The sequence below is a fragment of the Canis lupus genome, chromosome 11, assembly GCF_011100685.1.
Source record: "Canis lupus familiaris isolate Mischka breed German Shepherd chromosome 11, alternate assembly UU_Cfam_GSD_1.0, whole genome shotgun sequence".
Taxonomy (NCBI): Eukaryota; Metazoa; Chordata; class Mammalia; order Carnivora; family Canidae; genus Canis; species Canis lupus.
Genome location: NC_049232.1, coordinates 22440089 through 22461186, shown reverse-complemented (window position 1 = coordinate 22461186; position 21098 = coordinate 22440089). Strand labels below are relative to the sequence as shown.

Genomic DNA, 21098 nt, shown 5'->3' with positions numbered 1-21098 from the left:
AGCGCTGCCTTCGGCCAAGGGCATGATCTTAGAGACCTGGGATTGAGTCCCACGTTGGGCTCCGTGCGTGGAGCTGCTTCTCCCTCTATTTGTCTCTCATGAATAAGTAAATAAAATCTTAAAAAAAAAACAAAACAAAACAAGGGTTTATAAACTATTCAGATAGGGTGAGGTCAACAGATCAGGAGACTCCCAGTGAAAACATAAGTTTGCTATATTCATAGATTTCAAGAGGAAAGGGATCACTTCATGCCACAAGGGAATCAGCAATGTTGGTCAGGAGGCAGAGGGAATGAGGAAGAACCTTTATTTTGGTTTCTATGGGAAGGAATATACAAGTCAGAGTAAGCAGTTTTAAGATTGGCTAATTTGAACAATTTCAGTAGGTTCTGGGGTGGAGAAGCTGTCCATAATTGTCTTGTACCAGGCCCTGAGGTGATGAGAGCAAAGGAATGGTGGTGACCTATAGTGTAACAGTCTCATGAAGAGGGTAGTCAGGGGAGATAGTGCATATAAAAGGCATGCTTACAGGGGAGTTCTTTACTTTCTCTGTGAATTGGCTAGCCTTAGGAGGGGAGGTTCCTTCAGGGTCAGCAAGATCTCAAGATGACAAAGCATCAAAAATACAGAAAGTAAAAATATATGATTAATATCCAAGGATATGGAGAAAATTTAAAAGCAGAGGAACACAATCCACAGAATGGCAAAAAATATTTGCAAATCACATATGTGATAAGGTACTAGTATCTATGATATATAAAGAACTCTTAAAACTCCTTAATACAAGCCAACCCAATTTTTAAAAAGATTTTATTTATTTATTTATTTATTTATTTATTTATTTATTTATTTATTTAGGGGGTGGTGAGCAGGGGGAGGTGCAGAGGGAGAGGGAGAGAGAGAGAGAATTTCAAGCAGTTTTCTCTATGAGTGTGGAGCCCAACTCGGTGCTCAATCCTATGACCTCAAGATCATTACCTGAGCTGAAATCAAGAATTAGACGTTTAACCAACTGGGCCACCATGGTGCCCTAAGTCAACCCAAAGTTTGGGATAGGCAAAGGACCTGCTATAGACTGAATTGTGTTCTCCCACAGAATTCATATGTTGAAGTCCTAACACCCACTGTGACTGTATTGGAGATAGGGCCATTATAGAAATAAGCTTAGTAAGATCATAAAGGTTGAGTCATGACTTAATAAACGAGTGTTCTTTTTACAAGAGACACCAGAGATCTATCTATCTCTTTCTCTTTCCATTTCTTCCAACCCTCATGTGCATGCCCTGAAGAAAGGCCATGTAAGGGCACAGTGAGAAGGTGGTGTCTTAAGCCAGAAAGAGAGACTTCACTACAGCCCGACCATGCTGGTGCCCTGATCTTGGACTTCCAGCCTCCAGAATTGTGAGAAAATAAATTTCTATTGTTTAAGCCACCCCGTCTGTGGATTTTATTTTGGTAGCCTGAGCTAAGACAGGATCTGCTCCAAGGACTATAGAAAATGTCCCATATAAGCACTTGAAAATATGCTTAACATCATTAATCATCAGTAATATGCAAATGAAACCCCCAGGGACATACCACTCCACATCCATAGAATCCAAAAGTCTGATAATAGCAAATGTTGGTGAGGATACGGAGAAACTGTTACCCTCATTTCAGGTACTGGAAATATAAAATGGTGCAGAGACTCTGGAAGAATAGTTTGGCAGTTTCTCAAATAACTAAACATAGAATTACCTTATGACCCAGCAATTCTATTCCTAGGTATGTACCCAAGAGAAGTGAAAACATATTTCTACACACTGGAATTTGTACACAAATGTTTATAATAATAGCATTATTAACAATAGTCAAAAAGTGGAAACAACCCAAATGTCCATCAACTGGTGAATGGATAAACTAAATGTGGCATTTCCATGCAGTGGAATATTTTATGGTCACCAAAAGAATAAAGTACAATGCATGGTACATCATGGATGACCCTTGTGAATATTTTGCTAAGTGAAAGGAGCCAGTCACAAAAGGCCACATATTATTTGATTCCATTCATATGATATGTCTGGAACAGAGAAGCTACACAGACAAAAAATAGTTTATTAAAAGCTTTCTCATACTTTTGCATATTGCCAAAATCAGTATGCTAGTATTTTGTTTAGGACTTCCACATCTATGTCATGAGTAAGGCTGAACTATAATTTTTCCTTTCCTAAAATGTCCTTGTCAAATTTTGGATCAAGTCATGCTGATTTAATAAAACTGGTTGGAAAGTGTGCTATGTATTACTCTTCACATATTCACTCCCCTTTTCTCTAAAAAGATTATACATCCTTGCTTACTACTATGTGGTTTATAGTGGTGCCTCCTATGAAAGAAGTATATTTCTTGACCCATGAAGTAGAGATTGAACATGCGACTTGCTTTGGTAAATGGCATGTAAATTGATAGGCCATACACCATGTCTGATAGGAGCCATTAAGTCTTTGTGCCAGCTCTTGCTCTTTATCTTCTGACATTAGTTGATGAGAACAGTCGGTCCCAAATACGGTTGTTCCTTCAACGTGGACCTTGAACAAAAAAGACACAGGGATGAACACCATAGTATACCCACAGCTTGGAAGAGAACTGTAGCAAATTCACATCTGACATGTATCATGAGAAAGAAACCTCTGTTGTTTTGCGCCACTGAGACTTAGGGATTATTTGTTTCTACAGGGTTAGAGAACAAAATTTGACTATTTTCTGAAAGATTTTGTATAAGATTAGATTTTTTTCTTATTAACATGAAAAAATTTATCAGTGAAGCCATCTGGGCCTGGAGTTCTCTTCGTGGGAGTATCTTCCTAATCTCCTTCCCTCAGCCCTCTCCTCCGTCTCTTTTCTTTCATTTTGTTTTCATGGTTTTGTTTTATAAGGAAGCATTCATACATTTGAACAAATTACTATCTGGACTTTGAATTAGCTATTTAATTTTTTTGTTATTAAAGAAACTTGTCAGTAGATTTTTTTGTAAATTTATTTTTATTTGAGAGAGAGAGAGAGAGAGAGAGAGAGAGGGAGGGAGACAGCATGAGTGGGAGGGACATTAGGAGAGGGTCAGAGAATACCTAGCCGACTCTGAGCTGAGCGCAGAGTTCACAACCTGAGCCAAAACCAAGAGTTAGCCACTTAAGTGTGCCACCTAGGAGCTCTGATTTTTTTTTAATAGGCTCTATGCCCATTGTGGGGCTTGAACTTACAACTCCAAGATCAAGAGTCATGTGCTCTACTGACTGAGCCAGCCAGCTGCCCTACTTGTCTATAGATTTTTTTTTAAGTCCATTATATACTCTTTCTACAGGTTGTGCTGGTATCACACAAACTTACGTCAGATAAAAAACTATAATCCACATACACCGTATGACTCTTCAATGGCAATAACACAACAGCATCACTGTTACTATAGCCCTACTTATTTGTGCATGATTTTTGGAGTATCTAGGGGACTGTGAATCATATTAGGAAGAGGAGGGAGGAGGAAATAGTGTGGTCACATGGCTGAGAGATCAGCCTAAATTGTAGAGGACAAATCTGAATGTGTGATTGGTGCAAAGCTAAACATCAGTAATGTACTTCAATAAAAAGATGAGGTTTATAGGGTGCCTGGGTTAGGGGGCACTCAGTTGACTAAGTGTCTCCCTTCAGCTCTGGTCATGTTCTCAGGGTCCTAGGATTGAGCCCTGTGTTGGGGATCTCCCTGTGCCCCTCCACCCAGCTTGTGCTCTCTCCTTCAAATAAATAAATCAGATCTTGGGATGCCTGGGTAGCTCAGCGGTTGAGCACCTGCCTTCAGCCCAGGGCATGATCTTGGAGTCCCAGGATTGAGTCCCACCTCGGGCTCCCTGCATGGAGCCTGCTTCTTTCTCTTCCTATGTCTCTGCCTCTCTCTCTGTGTGTCTCATGAATAAATATATAAAATCTTTTAAAAATGAATAAACAAATAAAATCTTAAAAAAAAAAAAGGTTGGGGGGATCCCTGGGTGGCTCGGCGGTTTGGCACCTGCCTTTGGCCCAGGGCGCAATCCTGGAGTCCCGGGATCCAGTCCCACGTCTGGCTCCCTGCATGGAGCCTGCTTCTCCTTCTGCCTGTGTCTCTGCGCCTCTCTCTCTCTCTCTCTCTCTCTCTCTGTCTATCATGAATAAATAATAAATAAAATCTTAAAAAAAAAAGGTTGGGGTTTACATTGGGTTTGAACTGAGGATGTAGTTATTTGGTACAGGCTAGAGGTCTTGTGCTATGGTACTATGCTAGATTTTCTAAAATGAAAATCTAGAACTCTTCTCCATGAGTTCATCATTCCCCAGGCACTGCTATGCTTCTCACATTGGCAAAATGCATCAAGATATTCTGCATCTGGGGACTCCTGGGTGGCTCAGTGGTTGAGTGTCTGCCTTCAGCTCAGGGTATGATCCGGGATCCTGGGATCGAGTTCTGCACTGGGCTTCCCATAGGGAGCCTGCTTCTCCCTCTGCCTATGTCTCGGCCTCTCTCTCTGTGTCTCTCATGAATAAATAAATTTAAAAATCTTAAAAAGATATATACGTTCTGCATCTAGATGGGTTTCTTGTTATTAAATATTTAATGATAATTATAGATAAGGCTGGATCCACATTTTCCTTAAATTGGCTTGTCTCTCATTCCAGAGTGTTACCTGACTTCATTAGAATCCAAGAGGCTGTATGATGTTGACAACAGCAGCAATGTGTGGGAAAGTTTTAAATGATGAACTCATTTTATTTGAAAGTTAGAGCCTATTAAGATTTTCTTTTTTCTGCTGCTGCTGCTGCTTGTTATGTTTTTTTTTTTTTTTAAGGAATTTGTCCATTTCACCTAAATTTTTTAATTTATTGGGATAAAATTGTTCATAATATTCTCATTATCTTATAAAAGTCTGTGGGATTTGTAATGAAGTCCTCTTTTTCATTTTTGATGGTGGTAATTTCTATTTTCTCTCAATTTTTCTTGGTGAGTTTTGACAGAGGCTTATCAGTTTCAAAGTTTTCAATGAAGTTGATCCTTTCTCTCTTTGCTTTCTATGTCATTAAGGTCCACTTTTATCCTTGTTATTTCTTTTCCTTCTATCTTGGCATAAATTCTGTGTTCATTTTCTAACTTAAATTGTTATCAGCCATTGTTCTTTTTATAATAAGCATTTTAAAGCTATATATTTATCTCTAAACACCACTTTAACTGTGTCACACAAGCTTCTATATGTAGTATTTTCACTATTTTTGAGTAAAAGATATTTTCTAATTTCTCTTGTAATATCTGTTTTGACCCATAAGCTACCAAGACATTCTTAGTATCCAAACGTGAAAATCTTTGAAATTGGTATTTAGTTTAATTAGAGTGTGATCAGAGAATACAGTCTGTGTTATTTCAGTTCTTTGAAATGTATTGATTTGTTTTATGTGCCAATATATAGTACATTTTTGAACTTTAAAATATTGTGTATTCTCTAGTTGTTGGGTACAGTGTCACAGGCATCAGCTCAAGAGTGTTAATTGTGTTATTCAGATCTTTAAATCATTTCTGATTCTTTGGCCTGTGCCTCTTCTAACAGGTATTGATGGTATGTGTTAAAATTTCTGACTAAGATTATGGAGTTGTCTATTTCTCCTTTTAATTCTATCAGCTTATTTATTTATTTATTTATGATAGTCACAGAGAGAGAGAGAGAGAGAGAGAGAGAGAGAGGCAGAGACACAGGCAGAGGGAGAAGCAGGCTCGATGCACCGGGAGCCCAATATGGGATTCAATCCCGGGTCTCCAGGATCGTGCCCTGGGCCAAAGGCAGGCGCCAAACCACTGCGCCGCCCAGGGATCCCTATCAGCTTTTTTTTAAATGTACATTTAACGCTGTGTTTTTAGGTGCATAAAATACAGATTTATTACATTTTTCTGCTGAGTTATACCTTTTTAAATTATGAAATATTGTGTTTGTTCATTATGAAGTATTTCTATATACTAGCTTTTTCTTTTTAGATTTTATGTGGTACATTTTAATTTTTTTTTTACTTTGAATATTCCTATATATTTATATTTGACCTAAATGGTTCTTTTACAGGCAGTATATGGTTGAGTTTAATTGTTCTTAATCTAGTTTGACTGTTTATATCTTTTATTTGAAACATTTTATTTGGAGCCATTTATATTTAATATAGTTATTGATATGTTTGGTTTTAAATTTATTAGCTTACTATTTACTTTCCATTTATTCTTTTTATTTTTCTTCCTTTTATTGCTTTCTTTGGATTTATTGAGCTTTTTATTATTTAGTATTTCCCCTTTATTCATTTGTTAATAATTATATATTATTTCACAATTCTCTGTAGATTACTGCATGCACCTTTGATTACTAGAGTTTAATAATAAAATTAGTACTTTTACTTGTTTTTGGTCAATGAAAGGACCTGAAAATATTTTAACTCCTTTTACTTCTCTCCTAACTTATGTGCCATTTTTGTCACGTATTTTAGTTTTGTATATTTTAGTTCACTACTGTTTAATTTTTTATTTTTAAAAATATTTATTTATTTTAGAGACAGAGAGCTAGTGCAAATGGAGGGGGGGTGGAGGCACAGGGTGAGAGAGAATCCCAAGCAGACTCTGCGCTGAGTGAGGAGCCCAAAGGGAGGCTGGATCCCACAACCCTGAGATCATGACCTGAGCCAAAATTAAGAGTCAGCAGCCCAGGTGCCCCTATACTATTACTATTTTAGATGGTCAATACTTAATATTTTTTTGCCATTTTCCTCCCTGAATCTCCAGGCTTACATCTGGGATCATTTTTCTCTGCTTGAAAACTACCCTTTCATATTTCCTTTAGCACAGACCTGTTGGTGACAAATCCACATATTTATGTTTTTCTGAAAGTATCTGTATTTCATCTTTATTTTAGGGCTTTTGGGGTTGATTTTAAGACTTCAGTTGAATGAGTTTTGGATTTTTTAGAAAAATATTTTATTTATTTATTCATGAGAGACAGAGAGGGGCAGAGACATAGAGGGAGAAGCAGGCAGTTCTAACACCATAGATTAGTTTTGCCCATCTTTAGACTTCATGAAATTTGAATCATATAAATAGAATACAGTATATATACTTTGGTGTGATGTTTTTGAGATTCACTCATGGTTTGCAGGTGTCAGTTGTTACTTTTTATGGCTATGTAGTGTTCTAGTGTATGGATATAAAACAATTTCTTTATCCATTCTCCTGTTGATGCATATTTGAGTTGTTTTAATGATGATGACGATTAAGGATGCTATGAGTTTTCTTGTACAAGCCTTTTTTTTTTTTTTTTTTTTTTTGTAGATATAAACCTCCGTTTTGAGTGGCTCATTTGGTTGGGCATCTGCCTTCAGCTTGGTTCATGATCCCCTGGTCCTGATATTGAGCCCTGCATCAGGCTTCCTGCTTGGGGAAGAGGGGAGTGCTGCTTCTTCCTCTCACTCTGCCTACCACTCCCTTTGCTTGTACTTTCTCTGTGTCAAATAAATGAACAAAATCTTTAAAAAAATAAACCTCCATTTTTCTTGGGAAAATACTTAGAAGTGGAATTCCTGGGTCATAGGGTAGGTAGGTATATATTTAAAATTTTAAGAAACTACCAAACAATTCTCTAAAATGAGAGAACTGTTTACACACCCACCAGCAATGGATGAGAGTTCCAGTTGTAGCACATCTTATAAACTTTTGATATTAAAAGTCATTTTCATTTTATCCATTTTAGTGGATGTATAATAGTATCTCATTGAGGTTTTAATTTACATTTCCCTAGTAAATAATGATGTTAAACATCTTTTCACATGCTTGTTGGACATCCTATCTTTTTGTTAATTGTTCAAATATTCTGCACATTTTTTGCACATTATTAATTGGAATGTTTGCTTTTCTATTGATAGTTTTTAGAGGTCTTGATATATTCTGGATATAAGTCTTTTGTCACACATATGCATTATAAATATTATTTCCCAATGTGTGGTATGTCTATTCATTTTCTTAATGATTCTTCTTTTTAAGGTATAGTTTACATAAAATAAAATGCACAGATTGTGTTTAGCTTTATACATTGTGACAAATACACTTATGTAACAACGACTCAAAACAAAATATAGAACAATTATATCCCACCGTATCCTTTCTTCAGTTAATACCTCCTATCAGAGGTAACCACTATCTGACTTCTGTTACCACAGATTAGTATTATTCATGTTTGAACATTGTATAAATGGAATCATATAGTATATATGTAAATGAACCATATAGTATATATTCTTTTGTACTTTTTTTGACAGTGTTTTTGAGATTCATCAAAGTTGTACATGTATATTCAATTCTTCCTTTTTGGGATCCCTGGGTGGCGCAGCGGTTTGGCGCCTGCCTTTGGCCCAGGGCGCGATCCTGGAGACCCGGGATCGAATCCCACATCGGGCTCCCGGTGCATGGAGCCTGCTTCTCCCTCTGCCTGTGTCTCTGCCTCTCTCCCTCTCTGTAACTATCATAAATAAATAAAAAAAATTTTTTTAAAATTCTTCCTTTTTTATAACCTTACTGAGATATATCTAATATATCTTAAAATTTGTCCATTTAAAGTAGTTCAGTCCTTTTTAATTGCTGAATAGTAGTCTCTTATATGACTATGCCACAGTTACTTTATTTTTAAGATAATCTCTGCCCAACATGGGGCTCAAACTCATGACCCCAAGATCAAAAGTCACACACTCTACCCACTAAACCAGTCAAGCACTCCCAAACTATTATTTACTTAAGTAAGCTCTATACCCAACATGGGGCTTGAACTCAGGACCCTGAGTCACATGTTCTACCAACTGATCTAGCCAGGTGTTCCAATATGTTTCTTTATCCATCCTTCACATGGGTAACTTCTTTATCCATTCTCCATTGAAACAATTTGGATTGCTTACAGATTTTTTAATTTTAATTTAAAAATATTTATTTGAGAGAGTGAGGAAGCGAGCATGAGCAGGGTGAGGGAAGAGCAGAGGGAGAGGGGAAAGGAGACTCCCCACTGAGCAGAGAGCCTGATGGGCTCAATTCCAGGACCCAGAATCATGACCTAAGCCAAAGGTGGATGCTTAACTGACTGAGCCACTCAGGCACCCTGCTCACAGATTTTTTAAAAACATTTTTTATTTGAGTATAATTGACACACAGTGTTACATTAGTTTGAGGTACATCATAGTGATTTGACAAGTTTCTACATTATGTTTCATTCACAAGTATAGCTACCATCTGTCACCATCACTATTACAAAGGCACTGAATATATTCCTTATGCTGTGCCTTTTATTCCTGTGACTTAATCAGTCCATAACTGGAAGACTTGTGTTTTCTACTCCCCTTCACCACCCTCTGGCAATCATTAGTTTGTTCTCTGTATCTACAGGTCTGATTCTGCCTTTTTTTTTTTTCTTAGATTCCACATATGAGTGAAATCACATGGTACTTGTGTTTTTCGGTCTGACTTACTTTACTTACCATAATATCCTCTAGCTTCATTCATGTTGTCGCAAATGACATGATCTCACTGTAATAATATGGTTGCATAATACTCTACTGTGTGTGTGTGTGTGTGTGTGTGTGTGTGTGTGTATATATATATATATATATATATATATATATATATATATACTTTTTATCCATTTGGAGAACCCTGAGGCTGCTTCCATACCTTGGCTATTGTAAATAATGCTGCAGTAAACATAGTGGTACGGATATCTTTTGAAATTAATGTTTTAGTTTTCTTTGGGTAAATACCCAGTAGCGGAATGATTGAATCACATGATATTTTTATTTTTAATTTTTTGAGGAAACTCCATACTGTTTTCCACAGTGGTCGTACCAGTTTACATTCCCACCAACAGTGCACAAGCTTTCCTTTTCTCCACATCTTTGTCAACACTTGTTATTTCTTATTTTTATTTTAGCCATTCTGACAGGTATAAGGTGATAATTCATTGTGGTTTTGATTTGCATTTCTCTGATGACGAGTGATGTTGAGCATTTTTTCATGTGTCTGTTGGACATTTGTATGTCTTCTCTGGAAAAATGTCTTTTGAGGTCCTCTGACCTTTTTTTATTTGGATTGGTTTGTTGTTTTGGTGTTGAGTTGTGTAGTATATTGAATATATTGAATTCTTTATCGGATATAACATTTGCAAATATCTTCTCCCTTTTGGTAGATTGCTGTTTTGCTTTGTTGATGGCTTTCTTCACTGTGAGAAAGCTTTTTATTTTGATGTAATCCCAATAATTTATTTTTGTTTTGGTTTCCCTTGCCTCAGACATAAGGAGAAAAATGTTGCTGCAACCGATGTCCAAGAAATTATTGCCTGCGTTCTCTTCTAGGATTGTTACGGTTTCAGGACTCATTTTTAGGTCTTTCATCCATTTTGAGTTTTTGAATATGGTGTTAAAAACTAGTCTAGTTTAGGGATCTCTGGGTGGCTCAGAGGTTTGGTGCCTGCCTTTGGCCCAGGGCACGATCCTGGAGTCCCGGGATCGAGTCCCACGTCGGGCTCCCGGCATGGAGCCTGCTTCTCCCTCCTCCTGTGTCTCTGCCTCTCTCTTTCTCTCTGTGTCTATCATAAAAATAAAATAAATAAATAAATAAATAAATAAATAAATAATAATAATAAATAAATAAATAAATAAATCTTTAGAATGACTTTGAGATTTAAAAAAAAACTAGTTTAAAAAAAACTAAAACTAAAATAAAATAAAATAAAACTAGTCTAGTTTCATTCTTTTACATGTAGCAGTTCAGTTTTTTACACTGCACAGCTACATGTAAAGCTGTCTTTTCCCCCATTATATATTCTTGCCTGTTTGTTGTAGATTAATTGACCATATAAGCATGGGTTTATTTCTGGGCTCTCTATTCTGTTTCATTGACCTTTGTGTTTGTTTTTGTTCTAGTACCATACTATTTTGATTACTACAATGGTATATCTTGAAATCTGTGACTGTGATACTTTTCAGCTTTGTTTTTCTTTCTTGAGATTATTTTGGCTATCCAGGGTCTTTTGTGGTTCCATGCACATTTTAGGATTATTTGTTCTAGTTCTGTGAAAAATACCTTTGGTGTTTTTTAAGATTGCATTGAATATGTAGATTGCTTTGGGTAGTATGACATTTTAACAATTTTAATTCTTCCAACCCATGAGCATGGAACATCTTTCCATTTGTGTCATCTTCAATTTCTTTCATTGGTGTTTTATACTTTTCATCATACAGTTCTTTCACCTCTTTGGTAAGTTTATTCCTAGGTTTTTTAAAATTCTTTTTGGTATAATTGTAAATAGAATTGTTTTCTTAATTTCTCTTTATATTACTTCATTATTAGTGTATAAAAACACTACCAATTTGTGAGTATTAACTTTGTATTCTGCAACTTTACTAAAGTCATTTCTTTCTTCTAGTAGTTTTTTGGTGGAGTCTTTAGGGTTTTTTATATATAGTATGATGTCATCTGCAAATAGTGACAGTTTAACTTTACCAGTATGAATGCTTCTAATTTCTTTTACTTGTTTGATTGCTGTGGGTAGGACTTCCAGTACTATGTTAAATAGAAGTGGCAAGAGTGGACATTCTCGTCTTGTTCCTGATTTTAGAGGGAAATCTCTCAGTTGTTCACCATTGAGTAAGATATTAGCTGTGAGTTTTTCATATATGGCCTTATTATGTTGAGGTATGTTCCTTCTAACCTACTTTGTTGAGAATTTTTATTGTGAATGGAGGTTGAATTTTGTCAAATGCTTTTTCTACATCATCTATTGAGATGATCATATGATTTTTATCCTTTTGTTGATGTGGTTGGTATATGACGTTGATTGTTTTATGAATATTGAATCTATGGATCCCCAGAATAAATGCCATTTGAATGTAGTGAATGGTTTATTAATGTATTGTTGTATTAGGTTTGGTAATATTTTGTTAAGGATTTTTACATCTGTGTTCATCAGGGATGTTGGCCTATAGTTCCCTTTTTTTGTGCTGTCTTTATCTGGTTTTATATTTATTTATTTATTTATTTATTTATTTATTTATTTATTTATTTATTATCTGGTTTTAGTATCAGGGTGATAATAGCCTCATAGAATGTATTTGGAAGTTTTCCTTCCTCTTTTGTTTTGTGGATAGTTTGTGGAGAATAGGTATTAACTCTTCTTTAAATGTTTGGTAGAATTCTGGGGTACCTGGATGGCTCAGTTGGTTAACTGTCCGTCTGCCTTTGGCTTAGGTGATGATTCTAGAGTCCTAGGCATGCTCCCTGCTCAGCGGGGAGGCTCTGCCCCCCCCCCCCACTTGTGCTCTTTCTCTCTTTCTCAAATGAATAAATAAAACATTTAAAAATTTGGTAGAATTCACCTGTGACTTTATCTGGTTTTGGGGTTTTTTTTTTATAGTTATTTTTATATTTAAAATTTTATTTATTTGAGACAGAGAGAAAGAGAGAAAGCATAAATGGGGATGAGGGGCAGAGGGAGAAGCAGAGCAGGGCTCCACTGATCAGGGAGCCCAACTTTGGGCTCAATTCCAGGACCCTGAGGTCATGACCTGAGCTGAAGGCAGATGGTCAACCAACTGAGCCACCCAGGCACCCCATATTTTTTGGATAGTTATTTGATTACTGATTCCATTTTGTTACTAGTAATTGGTCTGTTCAGATTTTCTAGTTCTTCCTGATTCCACTTTGGAAGATTGTATGTTTATAGGAATTTATCCACTTCTTCTAGGTTCAGTTTACTGGCATATAATTTTTTTTGTAGTGTTATCTTATAATCCTTTGTATTTCTGTGATGTCACTGTTTATTTGGGTTCTTTTTCTTTTGTTCTTGATGAACCTGGCTAAAGACTAATTAATTTTGTTTATCTTTTCGAAGATACAACTCTTGGTTTCATTAATTATATTTTCTATCTACTTATTTATTTTTAGTCTCTGTTTTAGTCATTTATTTCTGCTCTGACCATTATTATTTCCTCCCTTTCTTGGGCTTTGTTTGTTCTCCTTTTTCTAGTTCCCTTAGATGTAAGGTTAAATTGTTTATTTGAGCTTTTTTTCTTGTTCCTTGAGATAGGACCTTGTTACTATATATTTCCCTGTTAGAACTGCTTTTCCTGATATATGTTATATCCATCTGGTCTAATGTTGATGTCAATTCAAAGATACTGTTTCTTGGGGCATCCCTGGGTGGCTCAAGTTTAGTGCCTGCCCTTGGCCCGGGGCGTGGTCCTGGAGTCTTGGGATCGAGTCCCGTGTCAGGCTCCCTGCGTTGGAGTCTGCTTCTCCCTCTGCCTATGTCTCTGCCTCTCTCTCTCTCTGTGTCTCTCATGAATAAATAAAATATTTTTAAAATTCAAAAATAATAATAATAAAATAAAAATAAATACTTTTCCTCTCCTCACCCATTTAACTGATTTGAAACCTGTGTGTAGTAAAAAAAAAAAAAAAAAAAACTTTGTGTGTGTGTGTGTGTGTGTGTGTGTGTGTGTTGGGGATGGAACCCAAAATTGAATACAAATAGTAACAAATGAGGGATCCCTGGGTGGCGCAGCGGTTTGGCGCGTGCCTTTGGCCCAGGGCGCGATCCTGGAGTCCCGGGATCGAATCCCACGTCGGGCTCCCGGTGCATGGAGCCTGCTTCTCCCTCTGCCTGTGTCTCTGCAGAGGTCTCTGTGTGTGTGTGTGTGTGACTATCATAAATTAAAAAAAAGTGTTTTCATTAAAAAAAAAAAAACCAAATAGTAACAAATGAATAAAATAACCACACTGGAGAGGATAGATAGAGGAGAAAAGAACTAACCTAAGTAACTTTAGAAAAGAGTATTTTGCCTATATACTGTAAAGTAAAAAGAGAAAAAACAATATATATAAATGTCATACTCTTGTTAGTAAATTCATGTTTCACAGAAGCATGTGTTAGCAATTCTGAAACTTTTATGTATTTTATGTATTTTCTGGGGTTGAGCAAATAAGTAGATTGTGAAATGAACTCATGGTTTTTATGAGATAGAGATGTATATATGTGTTTATATATATATATATATATATATATATATATATATATATATATACTTTTGTATTTTTCTTAGTTTTTCCTGCTGACACATCTCTAGCAATGAGTGCATCTAGTGCCTAGATCTTGACTTCTAAATATTATTCTTCAGTATAAGATGACTCAGCTCCTCAGAGAAAGGGCTGATTCCAGGGCTGGGGTAGGGAAAATAAATGATGAGCCTTGGAACATCTGGCACATTGTTGTGCCAGAATATAAGGAAGTCCTTTAAAAATATTTTTGAAAGGACACAGATACCAGCTAGATGGAGTTTTTAATGGTCAACTGTGAAACAATGAGAGCAAGAAAACAAACCATCATAGCAATGGAGTTTAACATATAAATAAAAATGAGTGTGAGTCCATATACATATAAACAAATAATTGAAAAAAATTAGAAAGTAAGGAGAGGGATCCCTGGGTGGCGCAGCGGTTTGGCGCCTGCCTTTGGCCCAGGGCGCGATCCTGGAGTCCCGGGATCGAATCCCACGTCGGGCTCCCAGTGCATGGAGCCTGCTTCTCCCTCTGCCTGTGTCTCTGTCTCTCTCTGTGTGTGTGTGATTATCATAAATAAATAAAAAAAAGAAAGTAAGGAGAGAAGACACAGCTCTTTCTTATAGCAGAATTCCATTTAATGAATGTAAAAGAAATGATGGAAAAAATAATTTGTCATCACACTAATAATTATTGCAGACAAGAGTCATTCATGGATGCTAAAACTAAATAGGATATTTGCATAGTGTCAAAGTGTCTCTCACAGGATATTTATTAATTACAAAGGGAAAAGAGTAATTTTGCAGAGGAGAAACTTGTTAGAAAACACCTTAGTAAATTGGTCAAAGTGAATATTCTTAGTAATGGGACAAATTGACCTATTTGCCACCTGACAGGATGCAATGAAAATAACAGTATTTCCCTGATATTCCTACCAAAAACACATGACCTGAATCTAAACATGAGGAAATATCAGAAAAACTAAAATTTGGGGCACTATACAAAACAACTGGTCTGTAATATTCAAAAGAGTCAAGGCCTTTAAAGTCAAGGAAAGACTGAAGAACTGCTCTAAACTGAAAGAGAAAGACATCTGAAAGCCAAATAAAACACGTGATCTCTGACTGGAGTGTTTTGCTATGAAAGACATACTGGGGGATCCCTGGGTGGCGCAGCGGTTTGGCGCCTGCCTTTGGCCCAGGGCGCGATCCTGGAGACCCGGGATCGAATCCCACATCGGGCTCCCAGTGCATGGAGCCTGCTTCTCCCTCTGCTTCTCCCTCTGCCTGTGTCTCTGCCTCTCTCTCTCTCTCTCTCTCTCTGTGACTATCATAAATTAAAAAAAAAAATTAAAAAAAAAGAAAGACATACTGGGACAATTGGAATAACCTGAATGAAGTGTGTGGATTCAATGACAATAATGTATTAATTTTAATTACCTGCTTTTGATTGTTGTATTGGGGTTAAGTAAGACAATACTATCGTTCACAGCAATTACATATACATTCTAAGTTATTTGGGGCATCATACCAGCAACTTAGTCTCAAATGGCTCAGGAAAAAACGTTCTTTGTACGATTTTTGTGACTTTGTTTACAAGTTTGAAATTATTTCAAAAGAAAACAATGTTCACATCAGCATTATTTGCATTAGCCCCGAACTGGAAACCACACAAATGTTCATCAACAGTACAATGGATAAATGAATTCTAGTATATTCTTATGGTAAAATATTATATAAAGCAACAAAATGAACAAAGTATAGCCAGATGCAACAACTTATACATATCTCATAAATATAATATTGGACAAATGAAGCCAAATATAAAAAAATACATTCTATATTCTGTTTTCATAAAGTTCAAAAGCAGGTAAAACTGATCTATAGTGACAGATATCATGATGGTGGTTACCTCCCAGAAAGCAGGAGACTGTAATTGGGAGAGGCACTAGAGGCTTCAAATGTATAGTAGTGTTCTATTTCTTGACTTGCATAGGAGTCATATGTGTTCTGTTCACTTTGTGATAAATCGTAGAACTCTTAAGATTTGTGCATTTTTGTATGTGCGTTATGTTTTTTTAAAAGATTTTATTTATTTATTCATGAGCGACACACAGAGAGAGGCAGAGACACAGGCAGAGGGAGAAGCAGGCTCCCTGCAAGGAGCCCCATCTGGGACTCAATCCCAGGACCCTGGAATCCTGGCCTGAGCCAAAGGCAGACGCTCAACTACCCAGGCGCCCTGAACTGAAGAAATTTTTTAAAGAACAGAACAAAACCAAAATAAAAGGAATGAGATAATGAGATAACAGAAATTAATGAAATGAAAAAATGGAGAAATAATAGAGAATATATATAATAGAGAACAAAGCCACAAGTTGATTTTTTATAAGATTAGTAAAATTGACAAGCCTGTCGTGAAATGGTTCAAGAAAATGGGGAAGAGGCAGGTAAGGTAAGAAACGTGAAGGTGAGGGACGCCTGGGTGGCTCAGCGGTTGGGTGTCTGCTGTTGGCTCAGGATGTGAGCCCAGAGTCCCCGGATCGAGTTCCCTGCGTGGAGCCTGCTTCTCCCTCTGCCTGTGTCTCTGCCTCTCTCTCTCTCTCTCTCTCTCTCTCTCTCTGTCTCTCATGAATAAACAAAATCATAAATAAATAAATTAAATAAATAAATAAATAAATAAGACTAAAAAATAGAAAGCCTGAATGATCCTATAACCAATCAAGAAATATAACCAATTGTTAAAACACCAGGCCCAGAGTGTTTAAAAAATGTGTTCTTTCAGTAGAGCATGCTACTCTTTGTCTAAGGGTCCTAAGTTCAAACCCAGGTTGGACAAAGGGCTTGAAAATTAGCAAAACCAAAAAACAACAAAGTACGTTCTTCATACATTTAAGGATGAGATAATTCCCAAATTGTACAGCTCCTCCAGAGAATAGAAAAAGGGGGACATAGCCCAACTCATCCTATGAGGCTAGAATGTAATCTCCACCAAGATAGAGATATTTTCTCTTTTGTTCATGATATGTCCAAGTGCCTAGAGTAGTGCCTTATGTATAGTGGGCATTCAAAAAAATGTTTTTAAAGATTGTATTTATTTATGAGAGACACAGAGAGAGGCAGAGACATAGGCAGAGGAAGAAGCAGGCTCCCTATGGGGTGCCTGATGCAGGACTCGCTCCCAGGACCCTGAGATCACACCCTGAGCTGAAGGCAGATGCTCAACCAATGAGCCACCCAGGCATCCCAATTCAAAAAATTTTTGATCAGTGAATGAACGTATGGAATAATCTTGAATCTAAAACCAGGGAAGTTCAATAAAACAAAGATGATAGCTGACCATTATCATTTACATACAGATGTGAAAATCCTAAACACAATATTAGCAAGCAAAATTCAGAATATAGAAAAGTGATATTTGTATGACAACAAAGTTGTATTTGTCTCAGAATACAAGATTGATTGGGAAATCTATTACTGTAGTCTCCACTCTAACAGATTAAAGAGGATGGGAGGAACATGTTTATTTTAGACAAGTCAAGGCAGGTCACAATTGGGAAATTACATAACTTGCATTATTATATCTAAAATGTATAGCAAATTCCTCTAAAAATCAATATGAGAAAGACAACATTCCTACCCCCCAAATGAGCGACAGACAGAATCAGATATTCACAAAAGCAGGAAGGTGAATGAGCACTAACATGGCAAGAGCCTCAGCTTCATTAATAAGCAGGGAAATGGAAATTAAAACCTCAGATTCCGGGATCCCTGGGTGGCGCAGCGGTTTAGCGCCTGCCTTTGGCCCAGGGCACGATCCTGGAGACCCAGGATCGAATCCCATGTCGGGCTCCCGGTGCATGGAGCCTGCTTCTCCCTCTGCCTGTGTCTCTGCCTCTCTCTCTCTCTCTCTCTGTGTGACTATCATAAATAAATAAAAATTAAAAAAAAAAAAACCTCAGATTCCAGTTCTCATTCTCACTCATTAGGCAAAACTAACTGTCAGTACCAAGTGTTGGTAAGGATACAGAGCACTGGGATCTTTCATATACTGCTGGTGGGAGTGTACATTGAGGCAAATGACTGTGGGAAATCTGTTATTCTCTAGTAAAGTGGTAGATGGACTTACCCTATGCCCAACTGTTCCTCTCCTTGATGTCTACTGTACCGAAAGTCTTGCACATGGACTCAGGAGATAAATATAAGGATGTATACAGCAGTATTGTTTGTTATAGCAAAAACTGGAAAAAAAAAACTGGAAACAACCCAAAAGTCTGTCAGCAATAGAATTGGGTAAATAAATAGTAATTTAATACACACACAGTGAAAAGGAGTGAGCTGCAACACACGCATCAACAGCAATGAATCTCGTAATATCTCTCACGAAAAAGGCAAGTCAAGGTATGATTCCACATGTACAAGTTAAAAATATGCAAAACTCTATCTTAAATAAGGTATCATTAAATTATAATAATAAACACAAAATTCAGGATAGCAGCTCTATCTACTGCGAATGTGAACAGAGAGAGTATACCAAGGAACTTCAGTGATACTAGTGCTCTCAGATTTTTTGAGTCATAGTTCAAGGGAGTTTGTTCTATTACTATTATTAAAGTATGTTAATTATATTTTTGTCAGTATGATTTTTTAGTAATAATAAAATATTTTAACAGAAAAAGAAGCAATTCTTACAAGTTGAGGGTTGGGGTGCCAATGGGTATTGTTCTTAGAAATCAATACAAGAAGTGCAGGACTCTTCCAGAACATTCCCACAGGTGATTATCCACTTTCTGTTTCATTTTTTAATTTTAATTTGTATGTGTCCTTTTATTGTGGAATATTTCACAAGTACAAAAGCACATAGAGGATAATAGACTAATCACATATGTGTTTATAACCTTATGTAAAATGTCACAAAGATAGTTGAAGCCCCCATGTAACCCTCCCCAATTACATTCCTCTTCCTGCACCCCAATAACCATGGTTCTGAAGTTTATATTTGTCATTCTCATACTTGTCTTTCTAACTTTATTCATATATCCTTGAGAGTTTGTATTGTATTGCTTGACATGTTTGGCATTTTATATAAACGGCATCATTTATTATTTTTTTAAAAGATTTTATTTACTAATTCATGAGAGACACACAGAGAGAGGCAGAGACACAGGCAGAGGGAGAAGCAGGCTCCTTGCAGGGAGTCCAATGTGGGACTTGATCCCAGGACTCCAGGATCACACCCTGCGCCAAAGGCAGATGCTCAACCGCTGAGACACCCAGGCGTCCTTAAATGGCATTATTTAAGACCTATCCTTCTGCAACAGTTTTCCCCCAACCTTTTTTTGTTGATCCATGTTGATATATGGTGGGATTCTTTTTTTTTTTTAAGTTTATTTATTCAAGTAATCTCTACACCCAGTGTGGGTCTCAAACGAATGATCCTGAGATCAGTAGTTGCAAAGTCTACCAACTGAGCAAGACAGGTACTCCTGGCAGGATTCTTTGTATCCAGTTTTAATTTGTGTTTATAATGCTTCAAAATAAAAAAAAAAAACCTTTTTGTTATGGAAAATTTGAAATATATGCAAGGATAGGCAGAGAATCATAATGGTCCCTCATGTACTCATCATCCAGATTTAACAGTTATTAAGATGTGGTCAGTTTGGTTTCATCTGTTTCCCCACTCATTTCCTCCCCTCTTACATGATTCTGGAGCAAATTCACGATATCGTATAATTCTCTCCTACACATTTCAATATATATCTCTCAAAGCTAAGACTTCTTACAAAGACATAATTATAGGTCTTTATAACAGTTATTTTTTTATAACAGTTATTAACACTTGGTTAATATCAACTATTCAGTGTTCAAATTTCCATATTTCTCATATTTTTGCATTCTGTTTGAGTCAAGCCTCTGTTTTAATTTTTTTAAAATTCCTGATGGGCTGCTCTGCACAAGGCATTGAGAGAAGTTCTATTGAACATGTGTTGGGCTGAAGAACCCACTGAGTGGAGGGCAGTTCACTCCATTGGGCTGAGAATCTAGACTTCTTCAAGTAGCTTGTGGAAACTGGCAGCCATTTCCACAGATACTTGGTTTGTACATCACTGGTAATCATGTAACTCTGTGATAATGTTGTTTTTGGTCAATTTGTAGAGCCTGTGTAAAGAACGCTTGTGACATATCTTTATTCTTAACACTTCATCAGATGGTTGTGTGGTTACTCAACATTTAGCATCAAGTAAGATAGAAACATAATACTTCTTTGTTTACTAATAATTCATGCTAAGCAAATGCTGATTTTGTCATCTTACCATTTTGGTTCTTTCTTGAAACTGAAGAAGGGTGTGGGATGAGATGAAAGAGTGAGGTGATGACCAAATGTAATATATGTGGAAGTAAATTATAACCCTTGAGGTGTTATACAAAGGAAGTTTTAACACAATGAACAGCATCATCTCTCACGTTTTACTTCTGTATTCACAGTCCTTACAGCTTTGCCTCAGTCCATCGATCTAACATCAGACTCTCATCCATCAGTTGGGCTGATGTAGTCTGGCATCCTCTGCCACATCCATCATGAAGTCTCATTGTTGGCACAGTGGTTCTTAGGTGACAATTTGAATGTTTGGGGAGGTAAAAATAGAAATTATTAGGAATGGAAACATGAGGCTACTGATAATAGTGATTAGAAACATCACTTTCCGAATTTGATACCATTAAGACAAAGATGAGCTCCTGAGCGGTACAAAAGCATAAATCTTTAGTCCCATCTGGCCTCTTAGTCACATGCCAGATGATATATTCAGTTATGAAGAAAAGGGGGAAAGAAAGTATAAATATCTACAAATGCTGGAAATGTATTATTTAATACTATAATTAAAATACAAGATATAATTAAGGATTTTATAATGTGTTTAGCTTTCTGGCAAGAATGGTCCTTAACCCATTATTTGATCATACATTTGACATTTGGATCTGTTTTTAGA

General features: G+C 36.6%; 1 protein-coding gene across 8 annotated transcripts in view; it reads left to right on the top strand.

Annotated features, from left to right (window-relative positions):
• Positions 1–21098, top strand: part of CDKL3 (cyclin dependent kinase like 3) — a 108958-nt gene that overhangs the window by 72167 nt on the left and 15693 nt on the right. For 2 of the 8 annotated variants that reach the window (XM_038552170.1, XM_038552179.1), the window contains one exon: positions 7352–7525. The exons of 2 other annotated variants lie outside the window; for them this stretch is intronic. In XM_038552170.1, the coding sequence (XP_038408098.1) occupies position 7352 (1 nt within the window). In that variant the 3' untranslated portion in view covers positions 7353–7525. Of the gene's footprint in view, positions 1–1289; positions 1394–7351; positions 7526–18782; positions 18885–21098 lie in introns of those variants that run through there. 4 more of the 8 variants (XM_038552174.1, XM_038552172.1, XM_038552178.1 and 1 more) reach the window with 4 other exon arrangements.